Source organism: Uloborus diversus, chromosome 1 (assembly GCF_026930045.1).
Source record: "Uloborus diversus isolate 005 chromosome 1, Udiv.v.3.1, whole genome shotgun sequence".
NCBI classification, from domain to species: domain Eukaryota; kingdom Metazoa; phylum Arthropoda; class Arachnida; order Araneae; family Uloboridae; genus Uloborus; species Uloborus diversus.
Genome location: NC_072731.1, coordinates 212,400,521 through 212,416,069, shown reverse-complemented (window position 1 = coordinate 212,416,069; position 15,549 = coordinate 212,400,521). Strand labels below are relative to the sequence as shown.

At 33.7% G+C, this 15,549-nt stretch overlaps 1 protein-coding gene across 1 annotated transcript in view; it reads right to left on the bottom strand.

The window, feature by feature from the left end:
* Nucleotides 1-225: 225 nt before the first annotated feature.
* The window catches only part of LOC129224747 (tax1-binding protein 1 homolog), a 96,423-nt gene continuing 81,099 nt past the window's right edge, over nt 226-15,549 (bottom strand). Inside the window, exons 20-22 of the mRNA XM_054859299.1 lie at nt 12,357-12,459; nt 4,747-4,930; nt 226-747 (exon numbers count right to left, since the gene is read on the bottom strand). Of these exons, the coding sequence (XP_054715274.1) occupies nt 552-747; nt 4,747-4,930; nt 12,357-12,459 (483 nt within the window). The 3' untranslated portion in view covers nt 226-551. The remainder of the gene's footprint in view (nt 748-4,746; nt 4,931-12,356; nt 12,460-15,549) is intronic.

Genomic DNA, 15,549 nt, shown 5'->3' with positions numbered 1-15,549 from the left:
ATTTCACGAGCATTGCAGTCTTCAGGAATTAGTTGAATTAGCACTTCCTCCCTTAAAAAAATTTAAGTAAAATACTTCGAAAAATCAGTAGAAAATGATCACCACAACAATATGACAAAACCTGTAGTACAAGTAAATTGTCTGTTAATAATCAAATATATATATATATAAATAAACAAATAAACCACTAATGTTTTACTGTCAAAACCCTTCTCTGCTGAAAAATATAAATATAATAAAAGCTATATCATTTCTTTGAACATTTATGATAAATATGTTGTAAATGTTTTTTACATATAAATAAAGAGAAAACAAATAAAATTGTATTTTTACAATTGTTGTTAATTGTTTATTACAATTGTAAACAATTGTAAAAAAATTTCAATTTTTTACATAGATAACAATGCATATGATCACTTTTTGCCACTTTTACCAAAAAAACTTGCAAGCTAAGAAAACTACCTTTACTTGCTCATACATCAATGTTTATTTTCTCCCAATTCTGAATTCACAAATCCGAAAAGTCTGAAAAATGACATTCTTGAAAGATCTCAATTGCCTTGGAAATGGTCCTCTACATGGAAAAGAAAATACTTGAAAGGCAAATCCATGTCGAAAAGTTTTCCACACATAGGACACATTTGTTGCTTATGCTCTTTCTCCAAGTGTAGTACCATATCATCTGGGGAGCTTGAGGAAATTGGGCTCAGACAAATTGCACATGGCACAGTCTGACATTCGGCAGAACTACAAAAGAGCACACAATTTTCAGAACACATAAAATTAAACAAATATGTACTACTTCATAGCTTTACGTTAAGAGAATTACATAACATGCAATTTTTAAAAAAGGTAACTACAATTTTTTATTCTCTCCTCGGACTTTCTTCTAACGGTCTGCTGCTTTAGTCTATAATACCAACTTTACTATCTTAATAATATAAGTCTCTTCACAGCATTCTTAGTGCAACAAAGAATGCAAATATAGAGAAAACTTGATTGCATTTGACTTTGAGAAACCAAATATTCAGCTCTCAGCACCAGGACGGATACATGGGAGGGGCAATAGCCCCTCCCTTGAGGGACTCTCTACCAGTAGTTTTTCGAAAATGAAGTTCAAAGAACGCAAATTTAGATGAATTTCATTGATGTTGGGAGACGAGAGGTTTGGGTTTGGTACCCTCTCTCGGAACTGCTTCGGAATTAAAATCCAAATAGTGATCAATATTTTTAAATCAGTATACAAAAGAAAGTAATAAAAATCAATCGCCCTTCCCTTGAAAAATTTCTGGATCCGTCCATGCTCAGCACACAGGCTAGATGTGGGCTGACATTTGTAAGCACTGCTATTACTACAACAGATCAATATCTACTGACCATAACGAGAACTGATAGTTATATTTAAAACTAGAAAATCGCCTGTCAAGGTATGACGGGGGAAAATTGCTTCTGCTCTTCAACATTTGAACGAAGCAATCGCCTGTTTGGTGATATTTTGAAAATTGAAATTTTAACCCTAACTCCAGTGAATTAACCCTAAACTCCAGTAGATAGTGTTTATTGTTGACCACTTTTTGGTTTCTTCATTCCCCGGAAATTAATCTTTCCAGTAAAACAGTTAAGTTACCGGATCCAGTTCAGTCTTGTCAAAATAAAACATATCCCTGCATGTCAAACGTTGCCAAAAAATTTGATCAAATTATAAATAACTTACTGAATTCTTGGTGTTTCAATAATGAAATAATACTGTTACGCATGCTATGGTGTGAGTTTCATTGTTGGTGATGTCAGCGTTACTCGATCAGGGAATTTAGCTATTAAATATCGTCCCCTCAAAGCAACCCTAAGACCTCTAATCCCACAAACAACAATAAGATATCCTACTGTTGCTCTGAGGCGATGATATATGATGATTAAAAGATTAAAAAAGCTGGGTTTTTGTATTAATTAAACTCTGACTTCTGAGAAACCTCAAACAGCTGGCAGTGGAGTACAGTGCCCGCCGCTTATTAAAATCACATTTGTTCGGTGGACATTTGATTTTATAAAGCGGCTGATTTTATTAACCGGCATTCAAAAAATGAAAGGTTTTAAAGTTTAAATACTTTGAAAATGAATTGAATTACTTCATTTACTTCTGTATTAAGTATTTCAAAATGCAGTTATCATTTTAACTAAACATGAGGTACATTTTTTTAAAATTGCTTGCACAAGGATCTTAAAATGTATGTGTATTGTTGTTTGCTTAACAGAATTGGGAGAGCCAAGATTCAATATCGTTTGAGAGTTTACAAAGTGTTTTGTAACGTTCAACATATTTTCCTCTTTGTTCTAAAGTGCATCCTACATTATTAAGTGCTTTTCTGACATCTATTGAAAATGAAGAGGCAAATTTGACTCTGAGATATTCTCATCTTCTGAAGCTAATTCCTACACTTCTTGGTGGCGCTTTAACAATTTTTTACGTATGATGTCTAAAAGTTTGATTTTATAAAACGGCGATGGTGATTTTATTAAAAGATGGTTTTAACATGTTTTGGTATTGCAATGATTCTGTTCTTCCAGATTTGATTTTAAAAAGCGGCTGATTTTATAACCCAGTGATTTTATTAGTGGCGGGTACTGTATCATAGAATTCCTTAATTTATCTAGGAAGATTTACACCAAACATCTTTTCTAAGTCTACTGGTCTATGGTTTTACAACATGAGTCCTATTCAGATATAAAGAGATAAAGCATACAAATCTTATCTTTCAAAAATAACTCTTTTTAAGCCAGAAAAAATTATGGGCATTTGAATTTCCTCATTATAAAATTTATATTTAATAACTAGTGTTGAGGGTTGACTGAAGTACTTCTGTACTCTATACTTGTAAAAGTTTCTGATACACAATAAAAACACATTAACAAAAGACTTCAGATAATTTTAATGAAGTGTAACCTACTTCAAAATGGCTTGAACGAGAAAACAAGAAAAAAAAAAATGCACTAGGTAGCCATATTTTACTAGGTTCAGTCTCAAGAGTCATTTTTTCACTTAATGATTAAAGTTCTGCAACTAAAACTCTTTTAAAAAATAATTTATTTTACGACACTTTCGCACGTGGCTCAATGTAACCCTGAGTGTCAGACTAACTCTGAACTAGGTTAATAATTCATTTTTGATGATTTTAACATTAATTATTTCTTAATTTTGAGCAACAACACAATACTCTAGGGCCAATAGAATCAACAACTCTATTAAAGTATTGGGTGAGTGCAAAAGTTCGTGCGGAGTTGCAATAGATGGCGTTAGAACGGGCGTAACGTGTTGTCATTAATACCACTATCTACGTAAGTCAGACCGTTGGAAAGGTGACATGTGCAGCTTTCATTCCAATCAAAATAATTTGTGCAGATACAAACTGCTTCGAGAAAGATTACTTTTAAAATGAGTGTTGATAAAGTGCATTTACGACATGTTATGCTTTACGAGTTTCGGAAGGGAATAAACGTTGCAGCAGCCATAAAAAACATTCAAGATGTTTATCAAGATCAAGCACCAGCTAAACGAACTGTGGAAAAATGGTTCGCAAAATTTCGTTGCGGAGATTTTAAGCTGGAAGACGAGCCACGCTCAGGTCGACCTTCCGACATTGATGACGACGTTTTGCGTTCTTTAGTTCAGAATACTCCGCGAATTTCAACAGAGGAAGTTGCTACAGCACTTAACGTTGACCGATCAACCGCTTTTCGGCGTTTAAAAAAAATTGGATTTGATTTAAAGCTTGATATATGGGTGCCCCATTTGTTGACCGAGAGCAACAAAATCCAGCGAATTTCTGCTGCCGTATCTTTATTCGGGTGGCTCAAAAACGAGCCGTTTTTGGATCGATTAGTGACGGGAGATGAAAAATGGGTCCTGTACAACAACGTTCAGTGCAAACGCACATGGAAACAGGCAGGTGAACATGGTGACGCAATGGCAAAGGCCAGTTTGCACCCGATGAAGGTGATGCTCTGTGTTTGGTGGGATTGCAAGGGTATAATTTATTTTGAGTTTCTCCCCGCCGGCCAAACGATTGATTCTGACAAGTACTGTCGTCAATTAACTAATCTGAACCGAGAAATCAAACAGAAACGTCCGAGTTTGTCAAATCGCAAAGGCGTAGTCTTTCATTAAGATAATGCTAGACCACACGTTTCATGACAGACGCTACGCAAACTGAACAGCCTGAAATGGGATGTCCTAACTCATCCACCGTATTCTCCTGATATCGCACCATCGGATTATCACTTATTCCGGTCATTGCAAAATCATTTAAATGGAAAAAAACTTGACTCTTTGAATGCCTTACAAAACGTCATGTCTTCGTTCTTCGAATCTAAACCACGCAGTTTTTATGATCGGGGCATCCGTATGCTGCCAGAACGTTGGAAGAAGATTATAGACAACGATGGAGAATATATCATTGATTGAATCAAGAGTTTTGCTTGCCTAATCACTGTATGACTTTCTTTCACAAACTCCGCACAAACTTTTGCACTCACCCAATAGTTGTGGGGCAATTGAAAATGGAGAAAATATGGTGCAATGTTAACCTGAATGACTGTATTTTACTTGGGAGTTTAAAATTACAGCATTAATAACAAATTTCACTAAAAAAAAACATTTCTCTCACAATCAGAAAATTAACATCACAGCGGTGTTTTCATAGACCTTTGTTTTTTTTTAAAAACTTTTTAAAGTTCCAGTTTGTTACTTACATATTACTTGATGCAGACAAATTGTGGTCAGTAACTTTATGCTGATCTGCTAAAACTGTGTTCTTTTGGACATGATCTAGACTTGAAAGTACAGGATATAGATTATTTGTGCCTGCAGAAACTTCTTTGAAGCAACACTCATTTTCAAAAGCTTTGCCGAAGGAAATTTTTCTTACTGTAACAGCTACAATGAAAGAAATTTTAATTAAAAAAAGATGTTATAAAATAAATATTCAAAGTATTATTACATACAATAATTTCAAATACAAAAGTATTTTACACAAGTGATTGAGATAACTGCATTAACGACACCTTACCACAGGAGTTCTCAAACTGGGTGAGGTAAGAATTGGCATTGCAAAGTGTCCGGGTTTTTGTGGCAATTCCCTTTAGGGTTTGGAAGTCTTATTAAAGAAACATATTACCGATACAGCAACAACGCTGACTTTACTGGAGAAAGAAACTCTACAAGTTTTGTTTCCCAAATGTTTGATATGTGAACCTTTTGTAATGCAGCAGATATCAAGTATTAAGACTATTTTTTTTTTACTAATAACACGTCACGATCAATAGTTGTTCATTTTCAACAAGATACCCCTTCTTCCTGTTATCTCACAGACGTTCCTCATTTCCTGAACAACGAGCTTCCTAATTGTTGGATTTGACCAGGTTCTGATGACGGCAATCACCTTTTTCCGTGGCCACCGCGCTCTAAGGACCGAATTCTAAGAGATTTTTCTTTTACATCAAAGATCATGAACCATGAGTTACAAGCGTTGCAAGATTTGCGCAAAAGGTCACAACTGCATTTTCTAAGGTTGGTTGTGATATGTTACAGCAAGTAACACAAGAATTAAGACTTTTACTTGATCCTGCCACAATAGGAAAGATCCATAAATCGAACATTTCAGAAACAAAACTTGTTTAGTTTTATTCTCCAGTGATGTCAGCGTTGTTGCTGTATTGGCAATACATTTATTTCAATAAGGCTTTCTAACCCCAGAGGGAGTTTTGATATGTATAGTATATGTATATACAGTCTCGGCTCCTGGGGTAGGCGACCTAGGCGGCCGCATGTTTTAAAAATATGAAAAAATATGAATTTCTGTTTCAGAACCATAAGATTCACTGCTTCAAAGCTGTTTTTTTTTTTTAAGTAGTGTGTACTAGTGCTTGGATAAGAAGAACGAAGTTCGGAACTAGAAATTCAATTTAATTTTGGAGGCATCAAAGTGTGTAATTTAATGGTCTTTCAAAAATAGTAAATCTGTTTCAGCACCATAAGATGCACTACTTTAAATCAAAAAGCATGTACCAGTGCTTAGATATGAAAAATACAGTTTGGAATTAACTAAAAAGTAACTTTAATTTTAAGCACTTTACTATTATTTTTATTTTATTGATATATTAAATTTGTGACATTTATTAAGTTGATGAAACACTCCTTTTTTTATAGAGTTCAGAAGGATAAAACTCAGTCTTAACAGACAAAAAGCTGCTCTTTTCAGAAATTTTCTAAAGACTTAAACAATTTTTATGAGCAATATAAATAGCATGAAGTTGAAATCTTTTGTCTTCCGGAAAACAACCAGACTCCAGTGCTTTAAAGCATTTACCAGTTGATTAGCATTAAAATTTTAAAGAACCTACTGGGATGACGAACAGTGAACCAGTATTATGTCTGATTGGCTTTTGATTTTGGATAAAATGTTTGCTGGAGAAAGAGAAAGAGACATGTTGTTTTCTTGTTGGCTCAATGCTACTCAATTTCAAAAACATTTGTAAACAATATAGACGCCATCTTCTTGTTAAAAACACAACGTCGAAATGTCAACTTACGGACACCAAAATTAAATGCGAGAAAGAGATGCTAGATTTAACGCATCAGGTTAACAAGACGAAAAAACTAGTAGCGAATTACTCAAAAATGTTGATGTTTTGAATGTGATTAGCTGTGTAAAAAATGTTTAAAGAGGGATTAAAACTGAAACAATAGCAAGTTGATTTCATCATGTTGAATTCAAAAAAGGATACATCAGAGTGGAAAATTTTGTGGCAATGATGAATCCAAAAGTTTGCAGTCTAGTGCATCTATTAAAGTTTAGAAAAGCAACTTGATGTAACGTAACCCACTAAAATAGCGTTGATAATTATTACTATACATATTTTTTTTTTTTAAACTAGTAAATTAAAAGGTTATGGAAACACTAAAGCATATAGTATAAAGATATTTAAGTTGAGAGTAAAAACTGAATTAATTAAAATAAAAAAATAAAATTGTAAAACCCCTCTCCAGTGGACACGCCTGTGTTAAGAACAAAAACGTTGGTCCTGTTAGTGTCCTCTCTAGAGGAGTTTTACTGTATTAGATATGAACTAGAGGCCTGAAAAAAATTCGAATTCTTAAAAGGTGCAGCAAATCGGAAAAGTTTGAGAACCTATGTCTTATCCCTTAAGTAACAAAAGAAATCTCTTTAAATTAAAAAGACAAACTTAAATATTTTGAAGAAAAGTTTAAAAATAATTTTTATCACACACTTTGTTATTAAAAACAATCAATTTTGTTTTTCTTTTAGTACCACATGAAAAGTAAATTTGAATTGTAAATTTGAGCTTCATATAACACAGGGCTCTTCAACCTATGGCCTGCGGGCCGGATCTGGCCTGAGAAGCTTACAAACTTTTTTTTCCAGACCTGAAAGAGTCAGTCTCGATGGTAATATAATTGAGACATTATTTTCAATTAAAAAAATTATTTAAAGTCTTTTCATGCTTAAATTTAATCATTTTTTAATCATTTTTTACCGTTAACTACGAGTGCAGCTGAAGAACCCATCTCTCTTTTTGCTCTTTCCGAGAACAGATTTTTTTTTCTCGGCACCACATTCTCCCTTAATCTTCTGGCATTGGGCATTTCCTGACCAAAGGGAAAACATGTGCTCACTCCTGTCTTCACCTTCATTTAATTGGTGAGCCTGAGAGGGGGGCTGACACCAGATTTAAATGTTTATTGCCAAACTTTGATGCTAGATTCTGAATTTTGCAAAAAACTTGATAACAGAAATCAAAAGTCTCCCACTAATAGCGTTTTAAACAGAACATCAACCATTGCAGATTTATCTCTTTGTTTTTAATTTTCATAATTTCGTCCCTTCATGCTTACATGACTTTTTATTTAGCTTAGAAATATGGGAAAGTGGATTCCCAACCACTTAAAAATCTATCTAGAGGAAAGGACAATTTTCGCTCAGGGTATTTTTTTTTTCATAATATCACAAAGCGGTTTGGCTAAATTTTTACATGTAAACCCTGGTGTAGGTATGTAGACTGATGTTTCAAATGCCTCACAAAGTGAACAGCGATCCTGGACAGTGTCTTTTAATATTACAATGAATTCTTTTAAAAAACGGAAAGTTGATTTTGAGTGCCGTACTTTTAATAAACAGTGGAGAGAGAACACACGATTATTTTATGATCGACAACAATAATAAAGCATTGTGTCTTATTTGCAAAGAGATTGCTGCTGTTCTGAAAGAATTTAATGTCTGTAGACATTATAATACATAACACAAGAGCAAATTTTACAATTTAACTGGTAAACTACGACAGGACAAAATTGCTTCTTTGAAAAATTCCATTTCAACTCAGAAACAAATCTTTACAAAGAAATCTCAACAAAACAAAACTGCTGCCAAAGTCAGTTTCAAAGTCAGCCATATTCTGGCTAAAGCTGGTAAACCTTTTATGGACGGTCAATTGGTAAAAGATTGCATCTTGGTAACTGGAAGAAATCTGCCCTGATAAACTTTCATCGTTCAATGCTATAAGTTTGTTGGCGAACACAGTAGCATGCCGTACGGAAGATATTGGAAATAATGTTGTCCATCAGTTGAAAGACGCTTGCAAATATTTCGAATGGTTCTCAATTGCTCTAGATGAATCAACTGATGTTACTGACTCGGCTTAAGTTCTTTCATTTGTTCATAGTGTGAAGGATGAATTTAAAATCACAGAAGAATTGGCTGATGTTTACTCCATGGAGAGTAATGTGAATGGAGACAATATTTTTGGAAAAATAAGTGAAACCATTTCTAATCTTGGGCTTGATTTCAAACGCTTGAAAGGTTACTACAGATGGTGGAAAAAATATGTGTAGTCCCTAAATCGGAGTAGTTGGAAACAATTTTTCCAATTTTATAAAAACAATTGGAGGTGTTCAACAGTTTAACCCATGTTTTTTCACTGCATTATCCATCAACAAGCCTTGTGTGGGAAACATTTGAAAGTAGCTGTCAAAACAGCTACTTTCTTCTTCTTAGCTTAACTTCATTAGATCAAGTTCTCCCAAACACTGTCAATTGAAAAATTTTCTTGCTGAAATTAACAGCGTTTACCCAGATGTCCCATACCATTGTGAAATTGGCTGGTTGAGCAAAGGCAAAGTATTGCTGCAGTTTTTTGAACTTCGAGAAGCGATTGACATTTTTATGACTGAACAGCGTCGTCCTGTACTTTCTGACAGTGTATTTGTGTGGAAATTGGCTTACGTTGTTGATCTTACGACGCATGTTAATTTTCCGAATTTAAAACTGCAAGGTGAAAAATCTTGACTTTGTGATTTATACTACCATGTCAAAGCTTTCACACAAAAACTCATACTTTTCAAAAAGCATAAGAATCTATGAGCTTTGACCACTTTGAAACATGTAAGAACTTAAGTGCACTAAGGACTGCTACCTTTCCCAAGGATTACATATTAAAAGTCATGTCTCAGATATGATATGAGTTTGAAAACCGCTTTGAAGACTTTGACTGCGCATCACACCAACTTCAACTCTTACAAAACCTTTAGAAATGCAACTGGAAGTCATCGAGTTAACAACTAATGACAAGTTGATCGAGTTAAACTAATGATCGAGTTAACAACATCAAGACGGCTTTCCAGGAATGCCACCAAGGAAAGTAACCTACTTCCATTTTACAGTTCTCTACTAGAAAAAGATCTTGTGAACTTACAAAATCATGCTAGAGCTATGTTTTTTTTTTTTTTTTTTGCATCCACTTACAAATGTGAACAGACGCTTTCAAAATTGAAGTACATTAAATCTACGCATAGATCTTCTTTATCAGATGAACATTTAAAATTCCTCTTAATGATTGATTCCTCTAAGATAGTAAATTTTCTATAGACTAATAATCTATTGACTAGTTTTCAGTACGGTTTCAGGAAAGGCAAATCTTGTGCAACTAATTTATTACATTTCTATGACAAAGTTACCATGGCTTTGGACAATAAGAAGCCTGTAGATGTTGTTTACATTGATTTTCAAAAAGCTTTCGATAAGGTACCGCATGTAGCTCTACTTAGCAAATTAGCTGATATAGGAATAGGAGGGAAAACTTTCATTTGGGTAAAAAACTGGCTGACCGGAAGAAAACAAAGGGTAGTTGTAAGAGGAAATTACTCTAATTGGAGTGAGGTTTTAAGCGGGGTTCCTCAAGGATCAGTGTTAGGGCCTGTTTTGTTCATTGTTTTTATGAACGATATTCACAAAAATATTTCTGGGAACATGAATTGTTTTGCTGATGATGTTAAAGTTATGGGGACAGTAGATAATGAAGAACAAGCAAAACAGCTGCAAGAGGATCTAGATCATATTACGGAGTGGGCTGATAAATGGGGTATGGCTGTTAATGTTGGGAAATGTCAAGTGCTACATTTAGGGCATGGAAATAAGTGTACTAGTTATTATTTGTAAGGTTCAGTCATTAGTCAGGCAGACAAAGTTACTGATCTGGGGGTCTTAATAAGTCAGGATTTAAAATTTAGCCAACAGTGCAGCATTGCTAGTAACAAGGCCAATAAGATGCTTGGGTTTATCAATAGATCTATTTCAAACAAATCTAAAGAAGTTCTTCTGCCCTTATATAGAAGTTTGGTAAGACCTCATTTGGAGTATGCTGTTCAGTTTTGGTCTCTTTATCTTAAGAAAGACATTAATGTATTGGAAAGGGTTCAAAGGCGAGCTACAAGGCTAATAAATGGACTTTTCTCACTTAGACTATGATTCCAGGCTTAGAAGGTTAAAAATGTACAGTCTTAAGCAGAGAAGAAACCGAGGGGATATGATTCAGTTGTTTAAATTTATTAAAATGAAAGATGTTACAGGGCTGAAGTTAAGCACTGAAAACAGGACAAGGGGTCATTGTTTTAAGCTATTTAAATCTCAGGCTAACATGGATATTAGGAAAAATTATTATTATAGCAGGGTAGTGGAACCTTGGAACAGTTTACCGGAAGAGGTGGTAATGAACAAAGGAGTAGATAGTTTTAAGAGGGCCATTGATCTTCACTGGGGATTGTAAATTGACTAGGACCAGTCTAGCTGGGCCCAGAGCCTGTTGCTGGTCGTCGCTTTTGTATTGTATTGTATTGGAACTAAGAAGTTTGTCCCTGAATGGACTGAAATTTTAAGTAGTAAACAAACGCAACCTTCTCATTAATTTTTTAACTTTTTAAAATATTTCAAAAGCTTTACACGTGTGGTATTCTTATTTCTAAATTTCTAATCATCATAATTCAATAAAATAAATTTGTAGTACATTTTAATAATTTTTGTCTTGTATCACTCACTCATTAGCCTTTTTTATTTAAAAAAAAAAACGCTTTATTTTGTGACAAAGAATACTTTTTTATTTCAGTTTTCTGTACTATTCTAAATTATATAAGACTTCCTATCAATATAATTGGAGATTTAAGGGGGCTTCGGAACAGGACATCCTTGCTTTAGTTTTTAGATTAAAATTTTGGGTCTGTTGACTTTAGGATGAAGGTTCCACTGCTGAGGAGTGGAGTTCTGGCTTCATCAACTTAACCTTATTATTAGTTTCAGTATTCTTATTTGTTTCATTTTGTAAATCCCTTCTGTGTTTATTGTTTTGCATTTTGTAATATATATATATATATATATATATATATACACACACACAATGTATGGGGGAGGACTAGCGCTAAATAGAGTATTTGAGCTAAAATATTGTTGGACCGGCCCGCCTCGTCTCCAAAAATTTACAATGCGGCCCACAAGTGAAAAAGGCTGGAGACCCCCTGATGTAACATAAATGCAACAGTGTTTTTTTTTTTTTTTTGAAATTCACAAGATTTTCAATGTTTTCATTATATGACAGAAATAAAAAAAAGTTTTATGTGTGTGAAAAAAATACTTAAATTGATATTTATTGATAACAGAATAATGCAAAGGAAATAGTTGGAAATCAACTTATGAGAAACAAATGAAATGTAAGTAAATTTTAAAATTTACCAATGAAGAAGCAAGTTTAATTCTTAATAAAAAGTTATTCAATTTCATCTACACTAGATAATATTAAATTTCAGAAAAAAAAGCCTTAAAACTTTTGAGATTTTCCAATCTAAATTCAAATCTAAAAGCTTCAAAATTTTCTGAAAAAGACAAGTGACTATTATTCACACAAAATGTTCCTAATTCCACTTTAATTTTCACCAATGTTTTTCATTATAAAGCAATGTGAAGATATTTTATAAATTCTGCAAGTATAAATGAAGTTTAAAGCATGCGTTTCAGACCTACCTTCCAATTTGTGACAATCTTCATTCATCGGATCAAGACAACGAATATCTGACCAAGTAATTTTAGGAAACTCTGCATTTTTTTCATTAGATGGTACTCCAGCCTAGAAAACGAAGGAAAATATAAATTGGAATTAAAGATAAAAAAATTTGAATTAATCTTTTTAAGCTGCACTACAAATAAACTTCAATAAAATGTAGTATAGTCAAATAAATATTCAATTGAGCTTAGTGATAGGAAGGCAAAGCATTGTTATACTATACTGAAATTAAGTATTCCAGGCCCCACAATGTATGCCCGTAAAAATTTTTAGGTCCAGAGATTTTTTCTTTAGAATCTTGATCTGTAGGTGTTCTAATGTGAGAATATCTTGGGTAGACATGTTGAATCCTGCGCGAAATAATTTTACAGGCCATCAAAGATAGCGGCCATTTTGGTTCACTTGCTCATTACGTTTTTTGCAACGTGCGTACCTATAAATTTTTTTTTAGTTTTGAACTGAAATTTTTGGGCTTTAGAAAGTCAATTAATGTAATAGTTATGTCATAAAAACCGCTCTGGCTTTTTCTACAATTTTTACGTGAGGTACCTCTAACGTTTTTTGTTTAACATTCTAGTTACTTAAAAGTGTACAAAAATTAATAACTCTTAATAAAACCAAACGATTTTAAAGTGTAAAACCTTTTGTGTAAAACAATATTTTTCAAGGTCACCAGCGTAGCCAGCAATATCTTCTGTGGGGGTTTTTTTGGTCCAAAATACCTTCTAAAGGGGGGTTTTTTGATAAAAAAAAACCTTCTGAATGGATTTTTTTGATCAAAAATACCTTCTGAAGAGGATTCTTTGATTGAAAATACCTTCTGAAGGAGATTTTTTGATCAAAATTACCTTATGAAGGGGATTTTTTGATCAAAACAGCCCTTTCATATGCATAAGCTACTGTATTAAAATTGCATTCATGTTAAAACCAGTGGCTATAGGGATTCCCCCCTCCCCTCGGTCCACGCTGTTCAAGGTTATTTATCGTCTGTTATCAAAGTAATTGTTTTCGAGTAAAAATGTTTCACAGTTCCAAAAACTTTTTTTTCATGTTTTTCTGTGACAATAACTATTTTAGCAATGGCTGATATTTCTAAACTGAGTTCAGAAAGTTTTGGTAGGCAATTGAAGACATCTTGAAGACAGTTTTAACAAACGAATATGTAGTTTGTCAAAAGGAATCAAGAGAAAAATTATGTTCTTCGATCAAAAACGAGTTCGGGAAGCTGCTGAAATACGCAAAGACGCAATATTGAAAAACGCGGCAAGAAAATATAGTGTGTCATTGCAGCAACTAGTGCTATAAGAAATACACGAGAGGAAAAACGCTAAAAAAAATGTTAGAAAAAAATGCACAGACAAGTTATTTTGAAAGTGAAAACAATATTTTAGAAAAATCAGAAAGTACTGAAGGAGGTCCAAATCAAGACGAAGTTTTTGACAGAGTAGCAGATCTTAACAGCGATATGAATGTTTCTGCTAGTAATTCATATGCACATCCAAACTGTATAAGTTCTTATATTCGAGAGTATGAGCGAGAAACCAATACACAGTCCTGCGCAACATCTATCCTCAAAATTTGAACTGTTTAAAAAGGCAAATGAAATATTTAAAGCCTCTGTTAAATGCTGGGCATGGATTTATTCTTTCAGAAATAAAAGAGTTGATGCTTAATGCTCAATGTAGATGAAAATGCATTGGTTTTTATAAATGAAACAAAACTATTTCCAGTGGCGCCGACTCCATGGGGCTTGAGGGGGCCCGAGCCCCCTCAATAGTTTGTTTTGGTGGGCAGAGCCCCCTCAATAATTTAAGAACATTATTTGTCATATTGTGGTTTCTAAAATCATAAAATTGTGTTGGTATTTTTTACTTTCCTTGTTTGAAGATAGTTACATTGTAAAATACATTCAGTAATGAATTAAAACAAATAACTATTGCTGTAGTAAGCAGGTTAATTGAAAACGAGTGGTGTGAATAAGGATAGTGTTACGGTACTGAGAGCACTCATAGAATTTGTCCCAGTGCGCAAACCTTCGGATGAAGTCTGTCGTCGGCGGCTATCTCATCTAAATGAGTGTTGCTGATCTGGAAAAAATATATCAGGGTTTGATTTGTATATTTAATGGAAGGCGTGATAGTTTTCTTCAATTATTAGAGTTAATGTTTATTAACTTTTTTAACTCTATTAAAGCATTAATTTTGAGACATTATTTTTATTTAATGAACTCTGGGCCTTATTCAAAGCAAGCTTAAATTAGTTATTTCACTTTTAGTAATCAAAGTGCGACATCAATCTTTTATGCTTTATACTTTTAATGATAGTTTAGATTTATTTAAATATCATTTCAATCTTTTCAGAGCTATATATTCACTGCTAATAGACTAAAAGTATAATTATTACTGTAAATTAAATTAGCTTTTCACAAAAATACCATTTTTTCTTTTTTTTTCAAAGCCAAAAAACGTGTCGTCTTGTCGATTTTCTCAGAGTGTCGATTTACTGAGAGTCGAGTTTTTGGGGTTCTAATGTTGATCATGTGACTCTAAAATGCTTAAAAAACTTTAAAACTCACTATTTTTTATCTCAAATTTAGAAAATTTCAACTGGTAAGGCCCCCGTTATGGTACCCTCTCCCCAATAGTTGTTTTGAATCGGTGCCACTGGGAGTGCCTTTCCATGCAACTCAAGTGCACTACCTTGTATAGTGCCGTAGCCTAGCTATGGTACTGCACGTCTCCCCACAAAATCGAACTGTAAAATTATCCCTCACTTAAGGCAAGTGACATGATCTAATTGAAGCAGAAAATTTGTGTACCAATTTTTAGATTGTTTTACTTTGAAAACGCCCTGTCACATATGTTTGTTTGTATAAATTATACACACCAGAAAATATGTAAGTTTTCATTTTCAAGGCACAAAAATCTGAATTTTTTCGGGGGGGGGGGGGGGGGCTCCGTGCTTTAACATATTCCCTAAACCCCAGTGACATCCGGCCCCCCCCCAATAATTTTTCCAAGTCGGCGCCCCTGACTATTTCTCGTAACAACGTATAATGAAAGGATTCTTTTCTGTGCTTCCAAAAGAAAGAATGATCCTTTGTTGGTTTTTTTTAAGTCATTTATCTCCAAAAGTACTTGCTGCTGCTTTTAG